We start from the raw sequence: 20497 nt of genomic DNA, 5'->3' as shown, positions 1-20497 counted from the left end.
TATATGACTATACTGTAATGTGTGTATAATGTCAAACAGCGGACATCTTTCAGAATTAAAACTAGTCTGATGCCAAATTTAATTAAATAAGATCAAATTGGAACGAATGGTTGAGAGGTATAAGCACACTTTATTAAATTGCTTCATAATAAAGACACAAATAAGCTAAAAAAAATTCATTAAAGTAGCGGAAACATTCTCACAGCCTTGGACTGAATCTCTAATAAGTCTTTTCTCAGCATTAAAAATGTAAATAATAATAATAATAATAATAATAATATCTCTGGTAAAATGAAACAGACAAACAAAAAAAATCTTAAACTAGTCTCACTCACTTGAAATGAATCTCAGAAGTGAGAACTGAACAGAAGCAGCAGAACAGACAACTGTGCTGCAGTGAAATGATCGTTCCAGGTAACCGCGGTGGTTTAGCTCAAAATAAATACCTCCAGTTTGATTAAAGATGGAGCAGAGGTGGACGCCGCTGGCTGTCTGGAAGGGCAGTAACATTTCCTTAAAGGGTTTCTATTTATTTTTACATTTTAATACCAGCAAAAACATTATATCCTTAAGTTGCTATTCTTGAATTCTTAAATAAATAATAGTTCTAGGTAACATTCGATTGTTGTCATTTTGGGTGTGACGATGACAAATTCAGCTCCTTCAGTTGGACGTCTGTCGCTCAGACAGGTGGACAGGTGAGGCCTCAGGAGTAAAATTTACTGTTGTTTATCTTCTTCTCTTTTACCCTAAAGTGAAATAAAACCACAGGACAAAAGTTAAAATACAAACACAGTCTGGGTCATTTAAGCTACATTTTGTTGGTCTTGTTGTGCTGCGAACTAAGATCCAATGATAAATGTGTTACATTTACATGCTTCTCCTTTTCTGGCCTGATGTGTCATAAGATGCATGTCTGTTTTTTATTGTCTATAAAACTGATGGATATGTTTCCATTCAGCAAAGTTAGGTAAGGATGGTAACAACAAGAGGTCCTGAATAAAACAAATCCCCTGAAATTACTAAAACAACACAGGCTAAACATTGAAAACAACATTTATCATAAAAGCATGATGTGGGCAGCATGTGGCCCAAGGACCAAAAGTGGCCCTTAGACAATCTCAATGTGGCCCCTAAAATACTTAACTGAAACGAAAACAACTTTTCATAACTGGATTAAAACCATAATTTTATTAATGAATCTTAAGGAAGTTTAACGTAAACATCTTGGACAAATATATTGAAAAACTTTGGATTACAACAAACTAAAACTTATTTTTAGCTCGTGGTGTTTCTTGAACTAAACGGAACCTCCAAGACTTAATTTTTTTAATATTCTTTTGCACATTTTGGAGAACTCCATTGTCAAAAAAGCCAGTTTACAAAAAGGATGTCTTATATCCTAAAGAGTATTGGAGAGACATGTTTTTATCAAGCACGCCAACTATGCTACAACAAGAAAAAGCCTGAAAAGTCTTCCAGATTACAGTAGTCCCTCGCTACTTTGCGGTTCGACTTTCACAGTTTTCCAAAGTAAGATTGTACACGGGAAAATAAATTGTACAAGACATATGATTGTCAACTTTAATATTACTCACGTGATTGGGACAGTACGAGATACTGAACAGTAACAACTTAATGAAAAAAAAAAACTTCGGACAGGCGCTGCCACTTTGTAGTTTCCTCGCAATAAGCCTACACTGCATTGCCACTCAAAACAAATACATTTCCCAGAATCCCACAGTGCTCAACCCAAAAGCCCCATTGCCTTCTGCTGAAATGGAGGGAATGTTTTGATCCAATCCATAAAGTCCAGCGGATGCAGAGAGCCACATGGAACCGACTGGGAACCGGACCAGAACTGGACCTTCAGACTCATCGGTGAATCTGAGTGCAGTCCGTCGGCCCACGAGGTCTTCCGAGCAGGGGAGGCGCCGCCGGGAGGTCCGGGTTTCTCTCCAGAGTCCACCGGGACTTCCCATATACAGATTTGGACTCAATCTCGACCACCTTGTGGTCCCGTGCTGGCCATCCAAAGGTCCGGCTCACTCAAGTGTTTTTGTGTTCAAGGGTTGTAGTGAGCTGACCAGAAGTGGACCAGAAGTGGACCAGAACCGGACCAGAACCGGACCTCCAGACTCATCGGTGAATCTGAGTGCCGCCCGCTGGCACACAAGGCCTTCCAAATGGGGAGGCGTCACCTGGAGGTGCGGCGTTCTCTCTGGAGCCCACCAGGACTATCCCTAGCCAGAGGGCCTGGCAGGGCAGGTCTGCCAAAACAGAACTGAGTCGGACCGGAACCAAGCTGCTGTTCTTCAGAGCTGGTGAGTAAAATTTAGTAGCTACATATACAGTACTGTATGTATGTTGTTAAAATGACATAGGTTTAAGAGTTTAGAACATTGCAAGAGAGTGGGAAGAGTTTATAAAGCCTTAAAATATATATAAATACTAAAATAAATATAGCGTTCCTACTTCGTGGTTTTTCATTTATTGCCGGGGGGGGGGGGGGGGGGGGGGGGTGGGGGTCCAGAACGTAATACCTGCAATGAAGGAGGGACTACTCTATACATCTTAAAGAAAAGTTATTTTCCAATTCTCTATGCGGCCCTTCAGTTGCTTTAAATATTTTTATTTGTCTCTCTGGAATAAATGTGGCCCTCCCCTGGACTAGAGGAACTGCTTATTGCACGTTTTGCTGTCTCACTGGAAGTGCGGAGCTCTTAATGTTACCTGTGCCTCTCGCTGGACTCCCTCACCAGGTGGTTGGGTGGGCGGGGCTGCGAGGAGCGCTGGAGGTTGGTGTGCGTGTCGTACAAGAAGGGCTCGCTTTGCTCGGCCTGCTTCTTCTTCAGCTGGCTGGAGGACGAGTACAGCTCTTCCTCCGCTCTCTGAAACAAACAGCAGCGGGTCAGGGATGGCCGCCGCTCCACACTGACGTCACCTCGGCGTGTGTTTGCTCACCCCTGCTTGTTGCACGGTGATGTGGATCAGCAGAGAGGCCAGCTCCAAGTTTTCACCGTAGCCGTTCTTTAGAGGGACAGAGCGATAACCTGCAGAAGCAACAAGTAACTAAACAACTCATACGCAGTACAAGGACCACTGTGCACACCAAAATATCACAAAAAACTGTCCAGCATCAAAAATATTTACAGTATGTCGATAAATCGTGGTAAAGATGTACACAGAATGTTACCGCAACATTCTTAGTTTCATGATGAGCAACGCTTTAAGTTTCGTGCATGTGTGATTTCCCACCTGAGCGGAGGCCTTTGACAGGAAATGTGGCCTGAGCCAGGAAGTTGGGGTCTGAGAACATGTCCTCCTCGTTGACCACAAAGCGAAGGTAGGTGAGTTCTGGCTCGTAGATGCTGAACTCCACGGGTTCTGCCGGGGCTTTCCACACTGGGTTCAGACCATTATCACCTGTAGTCACCATTGAAAAACAAAAGCCAAGCAGTCCTTAAAACCTAAAGAAACTTTGTATAACCCTAAATTTACAAGAGCTGCTACAGCTGGTTATTTTTAAAAGACCTCTCAGTTCCTCTTAGCTGCAAACTGTTGGCTCATATCATTTACATGATAATTTGTGTATTTTTATTATTTTAAGGTGATTTCTGCATGATCACTGTTTAAATACTACTGAACACGTTCATCTGTGTTTTAATGGCACTTTACCTTTAAGGGCAACGGACATAAAGATAATAAAAGATGAATGTGAACTTTTTGTTTCATCACAGTTCATTCTTTCTGGTAGTAAGAAGGCATGATATTTAAAATGACATGTTGCTGCACATTGGTGAGGAAACCTTTCCCCCACCCCAGAAAGACCTATTTGTTGTCACAATGGGCTCCCTCCCCACCTCTGTCTTACACAACATCAGACCTGGTTTCACTTGAGTGAAGGCATGAAGCTAAATTTGGTTTCTGCTCTAAAGAAAGTGGACTTGTTTTGTGTAGAGACACAGAAGCTGAGAGGAATCTCGAGCTTAGGAGGTTAGCATGAAAGGCAGCGGCTAAAATGTTTGTTTTGTTTTTATAAACAATGCAGTTATTTTTTTTTTTAAATAGCATTGGTTTAAAAAAAATGCTGAGGTTTTAAAGGCTGGGGTTTTGTGACTTGTCTATGTCTGTGACAATAAACCCAGACTGTCACACATGGTCAACATATGGTTCAAGGGCCATCAATTGCCACCTGGTCCCCAATATCCTTAATTTAAAAAAACAACAACTTTGAAATAAGTTGATGAAAACTTGCATTTTATCATTGAAACTTAGTCTAAATGAAACATTTTGGACAAACACAAGTAAAACTTTTCATAAATAGACCACAACTTTTTGTTTTTGCCTGATAAGTTATTGTGTCCAGAAGTAGACTGAATATTAAAGACTTCCAAACAGGTTATTTATTTATTTATTTAGAAAAAGCTTGAACATTTATTTTATATTTGTCATAAAGCAAATATTTTCCAAATCATTCTGCATCCTTTTGATTTCTTTAAATAACTAAATTTTGCTCCCTGGTACCAAAATGCTGCCCTGGTCTAGATGAATTAATTAAATGCAGATTTTTTTCTTATTTATTGTAAAACACTTTTGTTCAAATAAACGGGGAGGTAAATGGAGATGGTTCAGGAGCTGCTTCTGGGCTGAATTTGCTCAAATATGAGCCCCAGCATCAGAACTGAAAAATATTGTTTTCACTAATATAAGAGCAAAATCAACACCAACAGCTTTTCTAAACTAAAACAAAACAAATGTGCCAACAGGTACTGTGGGTTGTAGATGGCAACGTCTTCAATTAGTTTGCAGCATTAATTAAATCTGATTTAAACATGACAGTCTAGTGTACAAAGCACTAAGTATAACTACTTTGTCACTTCTGTGTTCTTTTTGGCAACACAAATACAATCAGGAGCGGCACGGTGGCGCTGTTATTTATCGCCTCTCAGCAAGAAGGTCGCCAGCTCAAACCCCGGCCAGATGGCCATTCTGGGTGGAGTTTGCATGTTCTCTCCGTGCATGCGTGGGTTTTCTCCAGGTACTCTGGTTTCCTCCCACAGACCAAAAACATGCATTTTAGGCTGATTGGTAACTCTAATAGGTGTGAGGGAGTGTGAATTGTTTGTCTCATTTGTCTCTATGTGTCCATGTGATGGACTGGAGACCTGTCCAAGGTGTCCCCTGCCTCTCGCACAGTGATTGCTGGATATTGACACCAGTGACCCCATGGCTCCAAAAGGAAGAAGCGGGTAAAGATGATGGATGGATGGAAATACAATCAGTAGTTCTTCTTCTGTGTCCTCAGAAAGTGTCAGTCTTGCCCCCTCCTCCCTAAACCACTTACGATAAACGATGGTCTTGAACTTCTCCTCTGTGTGTCCACACAGCTCGATCTCCACAAATGGGCTGACGATGCTGCGGCCGAGTTTAGGAAGGTGTCTGGCGGCAATCACCTGTGGAGAAGCCAACACACCTGTCTTTATAAAGTTCTCCACCCCTGCGGGTCGACACGCCGACAGGAAACACTGTGTCGACCTGATGTGACAGAAACACCAGGGAGTGTGTGTTTGTGGCTGCAGTACCTTGACGTTAATGATGTACTTGACCATCTTCTTCTCCTGATAAGGATCGTAGCTATCCAAACGCATGAACTCTGGTTGCAACACGTACCCGGTACATCCGTTCAGGCTAAAGAGGGCACTGTTCAGCTGCATGTATTTATCTGGGTGGAAACGTATGGTTTCTGAACCACTGATCTACACACACACAGTTTCATTTCACACTTCAGACAACCAGGATTTAAACGTTATTCAAAAGTGTATGAATCAAACTCCTTCGAAGAGAGAAGGAAACATGTTACTGATTCATTCAAATGTTTCCATCAATTTAAATGTCAACCTGCGCAGCGTCTGAAGCTTACATAAAGTAGATAAAACATATATTTTCTTAAGAATCTACTTTAAATAAACTTATTTATCTCAGTTATTGTGATTTTTAATATTTTCCTACAAAAAACATTCACATTTTAACAATTTATCTCACTTTAGTTTCCCCCCGATTCCTTTTAGGGTTAAAAATCTACAATATTTTGAACCCCAAAAGTGCAGAAAGCAATTTCTTTTAATTAGAAATTTGCCTATATATATGTATATAATGGATGGATGGAAATATGTCACTTTATTACCCATCTATCTCTCTGATTGATCCATCGCTCTCGTCTTGTATTTTTCTTCTCATAAGTGCTCATTTAGCTCAAGACATGATGAAGCAAACATTTTCTTTTGCTTCTCTAAATATAGAATTTTTCTGTATTAACGACTTCAACATCATTTTCATTTAAACAAACCTGATTTGAACTACACTGTAGATTAAACTTTGGCTGCGTTTGATTTGGTCTGAGTTCCTTGAAGTCATAGGTGGTCAGTCAACAGACAGTTGCTCATTTAATAAATCTGTATGTTTCTGCTGGCGACTCAGATATTTCCTGGAATAGACTCATCACTCTGGTTCTGCGTTGTTCCCACAGGGTGCAGAAGTGCTGCGTGGACCCCGAACAGTTGAACCTACCTGCAGTCTGGAAGTTGAGAGCCACCATGTGGCAGCCCACCGCCCACAGTGGGTAGGGGTCATAGTTGGAGGATTCCATGCGCTGAGTTTTAGGGTAGACACGACTCAGAGCTTTGCGATTGTACTGCAGGAAGTCCCTGGTGCGGCGCTTTCCAGGTATCTTGTTCTCCATGAAGGAGCGGACCTCTTTGTAGGTGTACCTCTCTGCAGATAAAAGAAAAAGCAGTTAGCTGAGATGCACATGGTCATTCCGAACACCTTTGCTGCCTAATTTGAAGTAGATGAGGGGAGTTTATCTTTTAAAATGCTGTTTAAAGCGTCGTCTTAGCTGGACGTTTCTAACTGATTATGTTGCCTGGTGGCAGAAATAAATCCTGCAGCCGGTGCACAAAACTGAAAAACTGAGATAGCAGGGTTTCTTTACTTGTAACTACTACAACAAAGATTTAATAGCAAAATACTCCTTTACAGTTTATGATAAGCTGCATGTATTATTTCCTGCTTATTGTTGGCCTTAAAGCTTTAAAATCACTGAAAGTGACTAAATTTGAAACTAAATTGGTGTTTAAGGACAATTCATAGCCAATAAGGTGATGTTAGTTTAAGCTTTGCCCAGTTTGTGTTGCTCCGTGATCACATATTTGACTACTGGTGCTTTTTATTGCTCTCCTTCAAACTGTCTTTACTTACTTAGGCCAAATGATATAACTTTATATCTGATAACTGATTTCTTCAGGACTTAAATCATCTAACAGTACAATAAAGGTGTAGCGTTTAACAGCAGAAGCAGAGCTCTGTTTAAACCGTTGTGGTTTGGATGCACAGTAGTAAGACAGGAAACTGTCTGGTCTTAAGAAGCGCTCTGGTCTTCAGCTGTTTTTTCTTCCAGTTTTGGTTGTAACCTGTTTGTTCAACAACTTATTGTGACATTAAAAAGTAAAAGTAGCTCCAAGCTGAATAAAACTAAGTTGCCGCAGTGACAGGCACTCAGTTAAAGACGTGCAGCTGAACTGTTTACGATGGAAAAAACAAGTCCAGAGGTGTAAAATTTGTCAGGTTTCCTCTCTGCCATCTGAACTCCTTCAGTTTCCGTCACGCTTCAGTAAAGTCTGATTTACATACAAGTGATGGTAACTTCTTCACCTCTTCCCCTTATGCGTTCATTACCTTAACCACAAATAGAAAATAGCAAATATTTTAGGATTTAACGTGGTAGCAAACGACTAAATATACATATAAAGCACTATTTACCGTGGTTTTATGCCCACAATATATTTGATGACTATATTTGGTCACAAAATCAAATCACAGCAATAAATTTAACTCTGATGTGCACACAGTGACCTTTGTTGCGCCTGGATGTTCAGTTTGCAGTTAGAGAAGTTCAAAACATTCTGAGAGAGGATCATTTAAACAAACTGCATTTGCTTTTATTGCAGAAAATAAATATATTACCATTTTTACTTAATATGTGATGTGTTGCTGTGGGAAGGCGGTATAAGTGTTCCCTTCATGCAAATTTATCTTTAACGCCTTACAAATAAGCTATCAGAAGATATCCTAGTGTCTTCAGCTCTTTAGGTTTCATTTTGTAACAGTTTTTAATTGGTTTTGCTTTTATTAATGCTTTTGAACTTGTGTATCTGGGATGTCAATGGCCACTTTTCCACCTGCAATGTTGCCAAATGCAGACAAACACACTGTGTCCTGAATGAAAGAAGGTTTAGTGACGCGCCTGCAGGTTTTTATTTGTTATTTTAGATCAGGGTGGTTGCATGTGGCAACATCTGGCTGCTTGATGAGTCAGAAAAAATAAAATGAGAGACGAGACACCACACATAAAAACTATAATGTCATCTTCCCTGATCATCTCTTTACGGCGCCGAGGAGCCTTTGATCAGCATTAATACAGATGCTTTGTTAAGATTACACCCAAACACTTTCAAACTTTTCAGCTTCTTAAACACAATCAGTGGAGAATACATATTATTATTATTCTCATCACAAATGTTTCTGTTTAATGTATACAGATATTGCTAATAAGCCAACAAGAGGAATTTAATTTTCTGCAAAAATTCAGTGTAAACTGTAGCTAAAAGAATCAATTCACAAGACAGCAGCTAAAAGTAGAATTAAAAAGACAAAATAGAGCAAATGTGTTTAAATGGATTTCAGTGAACAGTGTTTCGGAGAGTGTTCAAAGAAATCTCAGTGTGTTTAAAATACATTTTTTGTAAATAAAGTTAAACATTTCAGAGTATGTTGTTGCTTTCCTTTCTTGCATGAACGATTTGGCAATGGTTTTACGCCAGATGTTCTTCCTGACACAACCTTGGACTGAGACTGAGACACTGACCACTGAGCTACAGTGGCTTGAATATTTCAGAGTATAAACATTGTAAATGCTAAAACTATTAGCTCACTATTCCCGATAAAAGTTAAAGGTTCTGATTTAAGAATGATTAAAATAGAACAAAGTAGCTAATGTGAAAGTAGCTTTAATGCAAAAGATGTATGGGAAAAAACTGTAAGTATGAGAACAATAGTGCAAATCTGAATCAACATTTATACAAATTAACAAAGGCATTATGCAAACAGGGGTGGTACTGTTGGTAGTGAGAAGGTCACTGGATTGAATCCCGGCCGGGGACCTTTCTGGGTGGAGTTTGCATGTTCTCTCCGTGGATGTGTGGGTTTTCTCTGGGTACTCCAGTTTCCTCCCACAGACAAAAAAACATTCATGTAAGGCTGATTGGTAATTGTCTCTAGGTGTGAGTGAGAGAGTGAATGGTTGTTTGTCTCTATGTGTCCTTGTGATGGACTGGAGACCTGTCCAGGATGTCCCCCACCTCTCGCACAGTGACTGCTGGATATGGGCACCAGTGACCCGAAAAGGAAGAAGCAGGTAAGGATAATGGATGGATGGAGGAATTACGCAAACACAGACCCAACAATCCTTTTACTGTTGGATCCAATGATAACTACTGCTTTTATTTTTATGAATAAGAGTCTTTTAACAGTTTTGACCCACAGCGAGGTCCGGGCCCAGCTTGGAAGATGACTGCTGCCACTTTCTTGCGAGCTACACCTACACAACATCAGGCATGTGGTTTTAATGTTGCGGTCATACTGATTTACGCATATGATTTATTTCATAACCACAGCTTCAGAGATTTATGTTTCAATCAGAAAGATTCCGATTTTGAAGGATAAAATAACTAAAACTAAATAAATTACACAACCCATGTAGGAAAAGAACCTCCGCTGTGTCACTTTGTGTACAGTTTGTAAAGTGTGTGTTTACCAAAGCGGTCCTTCTCCTTGCTGCGTGGCTGACAGTAGACCACCAGGTCCGACATCTCCATGGCAACCTCTGCCTTCTTCTCCACTTCCTCCTGCTGTTTCATCTGCGTTGGGACAGAAAAGCAGCCACTTCCTGTTTGTACACTCATGTTAAGAGACCACCGGTGAAAACATTCTTGTGTGGTTCAGTGGCATTTAATGCATTCCACAGAAATTGGCTGAGTGTAAAGTGTCAAAGCACCCAGTGAGCTGACTGACACACAAAGACCTTCATCTGTCTTTAACTTCTGAAAACGTTTAAGAGAACCAAGATCATCGTACACACAGAAAAATCCCTCTGAAAGAAAAATAAAAGCAAAGTTTTACGCCTCGTCATGTTTATTTTTCACTGCAGTCCTTTTGTACAGTTCTTTACTTTGCGTCTCTCTTAAGTAGTTTTGTAATAAATTGTATATTATTTTAGTACTCGTCACTGAAGTCACTTTGTCGTTGTTTAAAATGGTGTTGATTTTTTGTCTATTTTGTTTTCTTGCAATCATTTTGTTTCTTCTGTTTGCAGGGGATTCTTTGTAGTAGTCTTTTCAGGATTTTGAGCTTCTTTGTAGAGGAGTTTTTGACATTTTTAAAATGTATTTTCTCTTTGTGTACCTCTGTCATTGTCTAGTGATACTGTATGTTCTGGTTTTGATACTGATACTTGTGTGATATTTTGGGGTAACTAAACTAAGCACAAAACATTAGGATATTTGTGTTTAGTTAATTATTTCTATCTTGTAACGATGTTCCTTGGCAAAAAACACTATACTGTTGGAAAACCTGTTTATTTCTCCTTAAATGTTGCCACATTTGTTAGGAAAATGCATTTGCCGGTTGAGCAGCAGAGCTAAATATGCGGATAGCGTTCATGAATTATTTGTCAAATCTTCTCCGCTAATGCCAGATTGTTCTGCTACGAAATCTTGTTTAGTGTTTAATGGATTAGACAATTGAAGTCTAAAGAAACATAACATTTTGGCTATTTTACAGCTTGTTTATTTAACAAACTGGGGCCTCAGTAGCATGTGGAAGAACCATCCATCCATCCATTATCTTTACCCGCTTATTCCATTTTGGGTCACGGGGGTCGCTGGTGCCCATGTCCAGCAATCACTGTGCGAGGGGCGGGGTACACCCTGGACAGGTCGCAAGTCCATCACAGGGCGTGGAAGAACCATACACAGCCAAAACAGCTTGGAACATCCTCCTTATGCTGCTCACCAGCTTGATCAAACACTTCTGTTGAATGACATCTTGTTCTTTAATCAGCTTTTGTCTTTTGACAAGCAATAAGGTTGTGTTGGTCACTCTGGAACGTTCAGCATGCCTAAGCTGATCCTTCAGGTGTTCAGTAATGTGGAGGCCAGGACTGCAGGCAGGCCATTCCATCCACTCCTACATTCTGGAGGTATAGCCTCTGATAAACACTAGTTGCTGACAATCAAGCACCAATCCTGATTGTTAGCACCTGGGTACCAGCAGCTGAAAACAAGATTTCATAGCAGAATAAGCTGTTTGACGGAGAAAATTTGGTGTTCATCGGCACACTTTCCAAACAAATTTTGCTTCATTCAAGGGGAAATAAACAGGGTTCTCAATGTTATAAGATTTACTGCCCAGAAGTGTTGTCACAACAAGAAAATAATCGACCAAACACACATTTCCTTACTTTTGTGCTATGTTTATGTAGCCATTGTGTCTAATTAACAGATTTTTGTCTCCTTGTAGCCACACTGTTTCTGATGTTTGTGCCTTCGAATTTATCATATTTGTAATGTTGGTTGTGGTTCCTGTACATAAAATGTTTAATGAGCTGGAGTAACTCACCTCTTGTTTCTTTTTGTATTGTTTGCTTGCTTCTCTCTGAGTTATGTCCCAGGTCACCTGGTACCAATCAAACAGCTCCTCCAGAGAGTTTGTGGCCAGATCGAACGCCATGTCATCGTGCTCCTTGTTCTGTAGGACCAACACATGGGTCTTCCCGTTTTTACCATTTTTCACTACAAATAAAGGACAAACAGAAGCACAGCGGGATGAAAATGGATCTATAAACACTCAATGACATACAACACCAGTAAAAACATCCAAAACTATATAAGAAGCTTTTCACTTTCTGCTTCAATTCTGCACTTTCAAACATTTTTCGTTTATTAATAAGTTTTAAACGTAGCAAAAGGCTGGCTAAAAGCTAAAAGTATAAGATCAGTAGCTAAAAGTTGCAAAAAGGCTAAAAATAACAAAAAGAATTTGCTAAAAGTAGCAGAACAGCAGCTAAAAACTAACATCAGAATGAAGACAAGAACAGAGCCGGTTTGATGAAGCAAATCAGAAAAAGAACAGTTTAAAAAAAATGCACTCTTAATGTATTTCTATAAGGGAAATATTTGAAAATAAAATAAAAAAAAACAGCAGTGTGAATGAAAACTCACTGGTCTGAATGTTGCACTTAGAGATGTCCACAATACCCTTACAGAGTTCTCCAAGTGGGTTGTCTTCCAGGTCCTGTTTAAAGATGAAGCGCACACACATCATTTAGACACAGTTGCTGCTGCTTTGACCGTCAGTGTGGCTGAAGCCTGAGCTCTGATCTCCACCTGTGCTTTAGTGTCTGGCTGGGTGCTGTTGAAGACTTCCTCTATGTAGTTTGCAGGAAAAAACTTTTGTATCTTTCCTCCATAGTCGCCTTTCCACCTGGCATGTGCAGAATGAGAACTGTTTGTGACGAAACAGTCCAAATGGGTCAAAAGGATCAGGAGGCCTCAGATCACTGCCTTTTTATTCCCAATGCCAGATTCCAAAGCGATGCCACGTGTGAACTCACCATCCGTCGTTCTCCTTGGACACGTTGTGGATCAGCGCGCCTTTGGTGAAGCTGAGCTCATCTGGTCTCGTCGCCTGGTAGCTGTATAGAGCCTTAACTGTATTTTGGGGCTGAAGGAGATGCAAGCATGAATGTCAGGTTTGGAGAAAACAAACAGATGACCAAAGCAAACGAAGAGCTACGCACCAGTGAGGCCTCGATCTCATTGGGTTCCACGTACGTCTTTGCATATATGTCAGCGCTGTTTTCATGCTGTGAGGAAAAGTCCATCGTTAGGCCTGAAGGTGAGCATGCCAAGAAATTTGAAGAATCACATGCTTTTTAGCTTGGATTATACAGATATTTGCAAAGGATAGAATGTAATAACACGGTAACAGATCTGATAAGCAACAATTTCATGAATTTTGGCAATGTAAGCATTCTCAGATCCTCATAGTTTTGAATATTTTCTCTGGTATTCTCACAGAAACTCACATGGCTGAAGCGTTCAACCAGCTCAGGCGTGACCGGGTAACGTAGCTTGATTTTGCGATACAACGGCTTCTTCCTGAAGTAGTTCACCAGCTCCACGAGACTCTCAAACTCTGTAGTGGTGCCCAGTAGGTACACGTTTCCCTCTTTCTGGATCCGGCAGTGTTTTACTTTACCATCACCTCTGAAGGACAGAGAGAACAATATAAAACACACAGATCAGGCAAATTAAAAAAAATAACTAAATTTTCAACAAGATTACACATTAAATGTTATATTGGTTAGATAAAATCAGCAAGATGTGGTAAAAAATGTTTTGTTTTAGCTTGTTGACATAATTGTCTAATTAGCGTGGGTGGTGTCAAACATTTGGAAAAGAAATGCCAAAACTTTAAGTTGAAGATGTTTGAAATTATATTACTTCCCAAAAAGTATTACAATTTAATAGGTTGTGTTTTGGAACAGTAAGAAAGTTTTTAAAATTCTGAAATAAAACTTTAATAAGCTTGTGTGAATACACAAAGTTTTTTTCATTTAATCGTTTCAGCTTGCTGTCCACACGGAAACCTTGTTTTAATGTTTTTTTTTGTTTTTTTTTTTACCTAAATGGTGTTTTTCAAAACTAGGTTGAAGTTAAAATTTAAAGTAAGACTGCTGTGATTTGTAATTGCAACTGACTGTTGGGCTTTATTTTACAACAAAAATGATCAAAAGAAAATTTGATCCTGCTTAAAAACGTGTCTTAGTTAAAAGTTTGCATGCTACAGGTTTTGGCCAAAGTGAGCTCCAACCTTCTTGGCAGTCTGGATAAAAACAGGACTGTGCTTGGTAGTTAACAGAAACTAAAGGTTTAAATAAAACTAAACTAAACTACTCAAATCAGTCAGCCTGTAGGAAGTACTGTTATCACTGAAAGACATTGTCAAAAGCTCAAAAAAGAAAAACGAAGCATGACACCAGATCTTATGTGTGAATTGTACCACTTGTTTCATTGAGAACCCAGGAGTTTCTTGAATTTCCTTCCTCGTTTTACCTGAACGTGATGGCGAAGGAGTCTGGTTCACCTTCTCGCTGTCGGATGAGGAACGCTCCATCTCGTGGAATCCTGAGCAGGTAATCCTCGGCTTGCCCTCTGCTCAGATTACTGTAGAACCACCTGCAAAGAACAAACAAGAACATACGTCATGACATATGTCATCTGTGAGTGGTAGATTATGAAAAAGTAGGATTTGCTCAGTAGAATGGCAGCAAGCTAAAAAAACAACTTTGGTTTTACATTTGTGTATTAAACAGTGAACAGAAAAGTGGAAGGCGATCTGACTCGTCTGTTGATTTATGAAAGTAAAATTGTGACAGTGAAAGTGAAAATGACATGTGACTGATTGAAAGAAGTGTGGTATTAAAAAAGAGATGAAATCATAATCATGTCAGTCATATCAGTCATAATCACCCCCCTAAAATAAAAGCAGCACACAAATCTTTAAAAATACAGATATATTTGTTTTCTTTATAGAACTGAAACATGATGCATTAAATGCAAACACAAACATTTGATTATTTTTGCATCTTTGTGCTATTGTAGCCAATTAAATATCAAAACGTTAGACTCATTCAGGTGACGGGTGGTCTGATTTTTGTTTTTTTGTATACTTTTTAAAATATTGAACTTTTTCTAAACACTATTAAGCCATTTATAGCTCTTAGCTAGCATTTTGCAACAGTGTCCTAGTTTTGTTACTCTCAGTTTCTAGCTAGCCTTTTGATACTTATAGCTATTATTTTACTATTTGAGCTTCTTTAGTATACGTCAGTTATGCTTTGCCACTATCATTTTTTCAATTAAATTTGATTTGTTTAGGTAGTGCTTTACTACTTTTAGCTAACCCTTCTTTGTTACATTTACTTAACAACTTTTAGATAATCTTTTGATAATTTTACTTAACCTTTTTCTACTTTTAACTAACCCTTTGCTACGCTTAGTTAATATTTTGCTCTTTTTAGCTTACTTTTAGCTAATCTTTTTCTACTTTTAGCTAGCATTTCGCTACTATTTGCTGATTGTTTGCCACTTTTAGCTAGCCTTGTCATACTTTAGTTTTTAACTAGCCTTTTGCTTCTTTTAAATTTTATCTAGCCTTATCCTACTTTGAGTATTTAGTTAGCCTTTTGCTACTTTTAGCTTACCTTTTGCACTTTTGGGCTTTTACGTACCGTACCTACCTTCTTACTTTTTAGCTATTGTTCTGTACGTGTTAAATATCACCCTGTTTCTTTTTGCTTTTAGTGTTTTTAACACTTTAGTTTTAGCTTCTTTATCAGATTTAAGCTGTCCTTCAGCATCCACACTGCATTGTCCAGAAAATGCTGTTTGTTTCTGTAATTTTTGTGTTTCTGAGATTTGTGGGTGCTGTGGGACGAACCCTTCCTGCAGATGAGGGTCTTGTTTTGGAACAGCTTCAGTGAGGCGCAGTTCAAAGTCCTGACAGCGCAGTGGTGTTTCTCTGTAGTGTTGGATCAGAGAGTACATGCTGGAAAAATGCAGGTTTGGTGTCAGGTAGAAGAAATTGTAGCCTCCTTCTGAACTGGAGCGAATACGACAGTGCTGGACTCTCCCATTGCGCCTGAAGGACACACGGACAGCAGGTGAATTTATGCAACCCGAGTCACATCTGTCTGCAGCGCATTGTACTGCACATAAACCACAAATACACACAAAAAAAGAGATACCAAAACGAGAGGGTGTAGTCATTGGCAACTCTATCACTGTTTCGAACCAAGAAGGTGCCATTTTGTCCTCCAGTTTCTGCACAGTAGTTCTGGATCAGTCTCTCAGCCATCAGCCGGCCGTCCTGTATGTGACCATGAAACCACGGCTCTGTGCAGTGCAAGTCTTGGTACTGAGAACCAAAACAAACGTACATTTATGAGTTAAGAACAAAGACGTCAGTGCTGATGACTGATTGACCAACAGAGAAAACACACTTTTAAATATGCAAAATGTTTCACCCACTGATGTTTACTTTTTGAAGTTTGACAATAATGAAACTGTGTTTTGAACGGGGCTTCGTACCTTCCTGGGATCTTCCTCTTCTTCCTCGTACTCCTCGGCATAGTACAGCTTGTCATCAGAGATCACACAGTAGTGCTTGTTCCACCGCTGATAAAAACAGACAGTCGATTTAATGTGCATGAAAAACAGGCTGTCATCACAGGTGGCTTTCCAGGGAAACCTAACTTTTGTTACATCCTGGAATTTCCACTGAATGAAAAAACTAAACAAAAAACTAACTATATGTTAAAAACAGCAAAACACTAGCTAAAAACTAAAAGTAGCAAAAGACTGGCTAAAACCTAAAAATAGCTAAAATTTTATCTAACTATCTAGCTAGAAGCTAAATGGAGCAAAAGGCTATGTAAACAATAAAAACAGCATAAGAAAACAAAAATAGCTAAACTGCTGAAACAGGAAAAGAGAAGAAAGTTTTTGAAAGATCTGAAGGGATCTGAATGTGTTTCTATGAGGAAAATATCTGTTTGTAAAAGTAAATATTTTGAAAAGTACCAAAATGACAAAAAAATGTACATTATAGTATCTAACTCTTGAATTAACTGAACATTTTGATTTATGAAGGAACACAAAGTACGCAGGAGTAGTTAGATTGCAAAGAACTGTATGGAAAATTTTAAAAAATCTGCACTCCCACCATCCATCCATTATCTTTACTCGCTTATTCCATTTTGGGTCATGGGGGTCGCTGGTGCCCATGTCCAGCAATCACTGTGCGAGGGGCAGGGTACACCCTGGATGGGTCGCAAGTCCATCACAGGGACACATAGAGACAAACGAGACAAACAACCATTCACTCTCTCACTCACACCTAGGGACAATTTAGAGTCACCAATCAGCCTAACATGCATGTTTTTGGTCTGTGTAAGGAAACCGGAGTACCCGTAGAAAACCCACTCATGCACGGAGAGAACATGCAAACTCCACCCAGAAAGGCCCCTGGACCGGGGTTTGAACCAAGGACCTGCTCGCTGATAGGCAGCAGCTCTACCAGTTGCACCACCGTGCTGCCACTCCCACCATTAATCTACTAATCTAATGTTCACCTGTTTACAGGTAATGGTCATTATTGCTGCATGCATGTGCTGGTTGTTAGTACCTGGTCCACAGGGTCCCAGATCTCCAGGTCTCCTTGCTTCAGACCCTTCCTTCCATCTTTGCTCGCCTCTGTTCCGCCCTCCACATTCAGCTTCTTGTGCTGCTCGTGGACAAAATTTAACTCGTCACTTCTGAGTGATTAAACGGCTTCTACCACCTCATCTGTGTGTTCAGGTGCACAGAGTACCTTGAGTATGATCTTTCCCTTTAGCTGCGTGGGCGAGGGCAGCTGTTCGGCCATTTGCTCCACTGGTTCAGTCAGGAGTTTGTCTCCAAACACTTCTTTGAAGATCCGCGCCATCTGACGCTGCTGCTCCAGAGGACAGTGTTCCTCTATGGACAGGATTACAGGAAATCTAAAACGCAGGACAACTGGGTGTTTACATCATCACACGCGTTTTTCATTCAGCAAACTGAAGATGGAACGACAGCTGTTAATCTTATGGTTGCTAACAATAATGCAGACAATTTGACACACCACAACAGTTAGACAGGAAATAAATGTAAGGAAAAAAGCAAACATCCATACAACAAACACAATAAATGGAGGCCTCGCATTTAGAGGAAACGCATGTCACCCGCAGCCTTTGTAGCCACTTTAACCAAATTTTGAAAATTAAGTTATTCAAAAAAAATCTCATTCAATATTGTGAGGTGTTACATTTAAGTATTGGGAATGACTCTTAGCTACTACCACCTCAAATTTAAGCTCAATTTATGTAAAACTGAGTGAGTTCGAGCCGTTCTTGTGTTTGGTAAAGTGGCTTAGCTGTGGCAGCCATATTGAATGGGCTTGACTCCAGAAGTTAAAAGGGAGTAAATGTATGTCTAATGGTTCGTTTCTATGAGTTTTAATAAAATCTGTCCAGTGTTTTATGAGATGTTTTGCTAACACTACAGACAAACAAGTAAAAAGATACAAAATGGCTGTAAATAGTTACATAATGACCATAAAAAGTCACAAAACGACTTCAAGAAGACAACAAATAATTGACAAAATAAGAATACGACAGACCATGTCTGGTGAAAAATACAAGTAAAAACTAAATTCTCAGAAGAATCATCTCAAAGTCCTAAGTAGACACAATCTGTGTTACAATCTGTGAGTTTGGCGGATGTTTGTCGTCTTTCTCACTCTGAGGAGATGAAAGCGTGCTCATTGATGGCTTTGACCACATCCTCAAACTTAATCTTGGTCGTTCTGGTCCTGCCGTGATAGATGATTGGCTCTCCGGGGCCCTCCCAGCAGTCCACTGTTTTACACAGCCCCAAAAGAAAACAACAACACACTAAGGACCGATAACTGGACAAATAAAATTTAAAGTGACTCATGACTGAAGTGTATTAAATAGACAGATTAGTTTTGAACTCACGTTCAACACATCGACATCCCTGACGTAAACTGCGAACGTAGGCCTCGGTGGACGACTCACTGCGAAGCTGATCACCTGTCAGGTAGCTGTTTAAAACAACAAAACGTAAAAGACAATACGTTAAGATATTTGACTATATGAGAACATTTTTCCAGAAAGAATCTAACACAATAGTTTCTGGACAGAAACGTGCAAACTTTACCAACAAACCAATAATCATAAGCATATTGACAAAAGCATACAGCCAACATACTATTTTAATTAATTAATTATTATAGTTCTGTATTTTTGGAAGCATTTTGATAAAGATTTGTAACACTGAGTCATTTTAAATAAAAACAGTTTCCAGCAAACATGTATAGCGACCACAAACAGATGTAATGAAATCCTAAAAATTATTTATTAAAAAAAAAGAGACACAAAACAATTATAAAACTATAAAAATAACAAAAATAATATGACAAAAAGCACCAAGCAGACACAAAAATTGCTACCGATAAAGACATAATTGTGGCAGATATAATATTTAATTGAACATACAGGCTGTAAACAAATATACACCAACAAAAACAAACAAGTAGTGAATAAACAGAACTTAACTGACCACAAACAACAACTTGTTCCGAAGTCATTCAGTTGTTCTTTTAATAAAATGTGTGTTTTGTGTGGTGATAAACTGACGTGTTGTGTGAGGAGCTGATCCAGTAATGAGACAACGGGTTGTTCATGTCCAGATTGTTGATCTCTGAGAACTTCTCGTCCCAAACAGAGTTCTCCTTGGAGAACAGGAAGCTGAGGAACTGGAACATAAAACACAACGTTTCACCCCTGGAATGGCAGAAGTCTGTTTTCTGTCAATAAAATATAACACTTGTGGAGTACCGATGAATCCAGTTTTTATTCATAAAAAAAAAAAAAAAAAGTGTTTGTATAGGCATTTCCTAACTGAGGGTGCTGCAGCACCCGCAGCACCCTCACTTTTCCCAATCTGGCATTCAAAGAACTGGACGATTTGTGCCTCACAGAATTAGAAACTTTTTTTTTTTTGTTAAAATGAGCTCAATATTAGGAATAAAACACACGGCGCTGAAGGGAATCCCGTCTTACATTCTGAACTTAACGCTGAAATAAGAAACTGTCTGGGTTGACGTCAAACCCAAACACGGTGGGCAAATACCTCGCTGACGGTGAACTCAGGATCGTTGGTTTTTCTCATGGTGTCGTCAATAAATATGGTCATCAGTTCTCTGACGTGATTCAGATCCGTAGCCCAGGGTTCCTAAAGTAAAACAATACACATCATTATCATGTAATTAATAGCTGTAATTAAATAAACCAGCATTATTTTGCTTCAGAATATAAGAAGAATGTATTGAAAGCTCCTTTTTGAATTATATGTTGAGTCTAGCGTGAAAGCTAATAATGATGTTTAAGTGAATGGTTCCTCCTCTACAATAATCTCCACAATGACGAATGATGCAACAGCCAATTAGAATAATTTATGGATTTCAGATAGATTTGCAAAACATTTATTTGTGAATAGTTTTATGTTTTGAAGTGATATAATTACAGAAAGTTATAATTTTGTAGGTTCCTTTATAATATTCAGTGACCTTTAAGTATTTATTTCATTTTATTTCCTTGTATCTTTTCCAATTGTGCACTTAAAAATTAAGATTAAGTATTTTGTAATTTTGTAGACTCAGAACTTATAGTCATAAACATTTTGCCTCATTTTTACGTCTAATAAATTTGTTC

The 20497-nt window shown here is 39.1% G+C and overlaps 1 protein-coding gene across 1 annotated transcript in view; it reads right to left on the bottom strand.

Moving 5' to 3' along the window:
• Positions 1–615: 615 nt before the first annotated feature.
• The window catches only part of plcg2 (phospholipase C, gamma 2), a 37539-nt gene continuing 17657 nt past the window's right edge, over positions 616–20497 (bottom strand). Inside the window, exons 10-33 of the mRNA XM_037682686.1 lie at positions 19917–20018; positions 19421–19539; positions 18740–18825; positions 18502–18619; positions 17554–17722; positions 17368–17466; positions 16260–16358; positions 15929–16098; positions 15622–15822; positions 14235–14357; positions 13205–13385; positions 12917–12982; positions 12731–12840; positions 12504–12600; positions 12339–12411; positions 11737–11909; positions 9875–9977; positions 6571–6774; positions 5586–5725; positions 5348–5456; positions 3259–3426; positions 2965–3053; positions 2734–2891; positions 616–749 (exon numbers count right to left, since the gene is read on the bottom strand). Of these exons, the coding sequence (XP_037538614.1) occupies positions 707–749; positions 2734–2891; positions 2965–3053; positions 3259–3426; positions 5348–5456; positions 5586–5725; positions 6571–6774; positions 9875–9977; positions 11737–11909; positions 12339–12411; positions 12504–12600; positions 12731–12840; positions 12917–12982; positions 13205–13385; positions 14235–14357; positions 15622–15822; positions 15929–16098; positions 16260–16358; positions 17368–17466; positions 17554–17722; positions 18502–18619; positions 18740–18825; positions 19421–19539; positions 19917–20018 (3000 nt within the window). The 3' untranslated portion in view covers positions 616–706. The remainder of the gene's footprint in view (positions 750–2733; positions 2892–2964; positions 3054–3258; positions 3427–5347; positions 5457–5585; positions 5726–6570; positions 6775–9874; positions 9978–11736; positions 11910–12338; positions 12412–12503; positions 12601–12730; positions 12841–12916; positions 12983–13204; positions 13386–14234; positions 14358–15621; positions 15823–15928; positions 16099–16259; positions 16359–17367; positions 17467–17553; positions 17723–18501; positions 18620–18739; positions 18826–19420; positions 19540–19916; positions 20019–20497) is intronic.

The sequence above is a fragment of the Nematolebias whitei genome, chromosome 10 (assembly GCF_014905685.2).
Source record: "Nematolebias whitei isolate Nwh7 chromosome 10, NemWhi1, whole genome shotgun sequence".
Taxonomy (NCBI): Eukaryota; Metazoa; Chordata; class Actinopteri; order Cyprinodontiformes; family Rivulidae; genus Nematolebias; species Nematolebias whitei.
The sequence above is the reverse complement of the archived record's forward strand: the minus strand, read 5'-3'. Positions and strand labels throughout refer to the sequence as shown.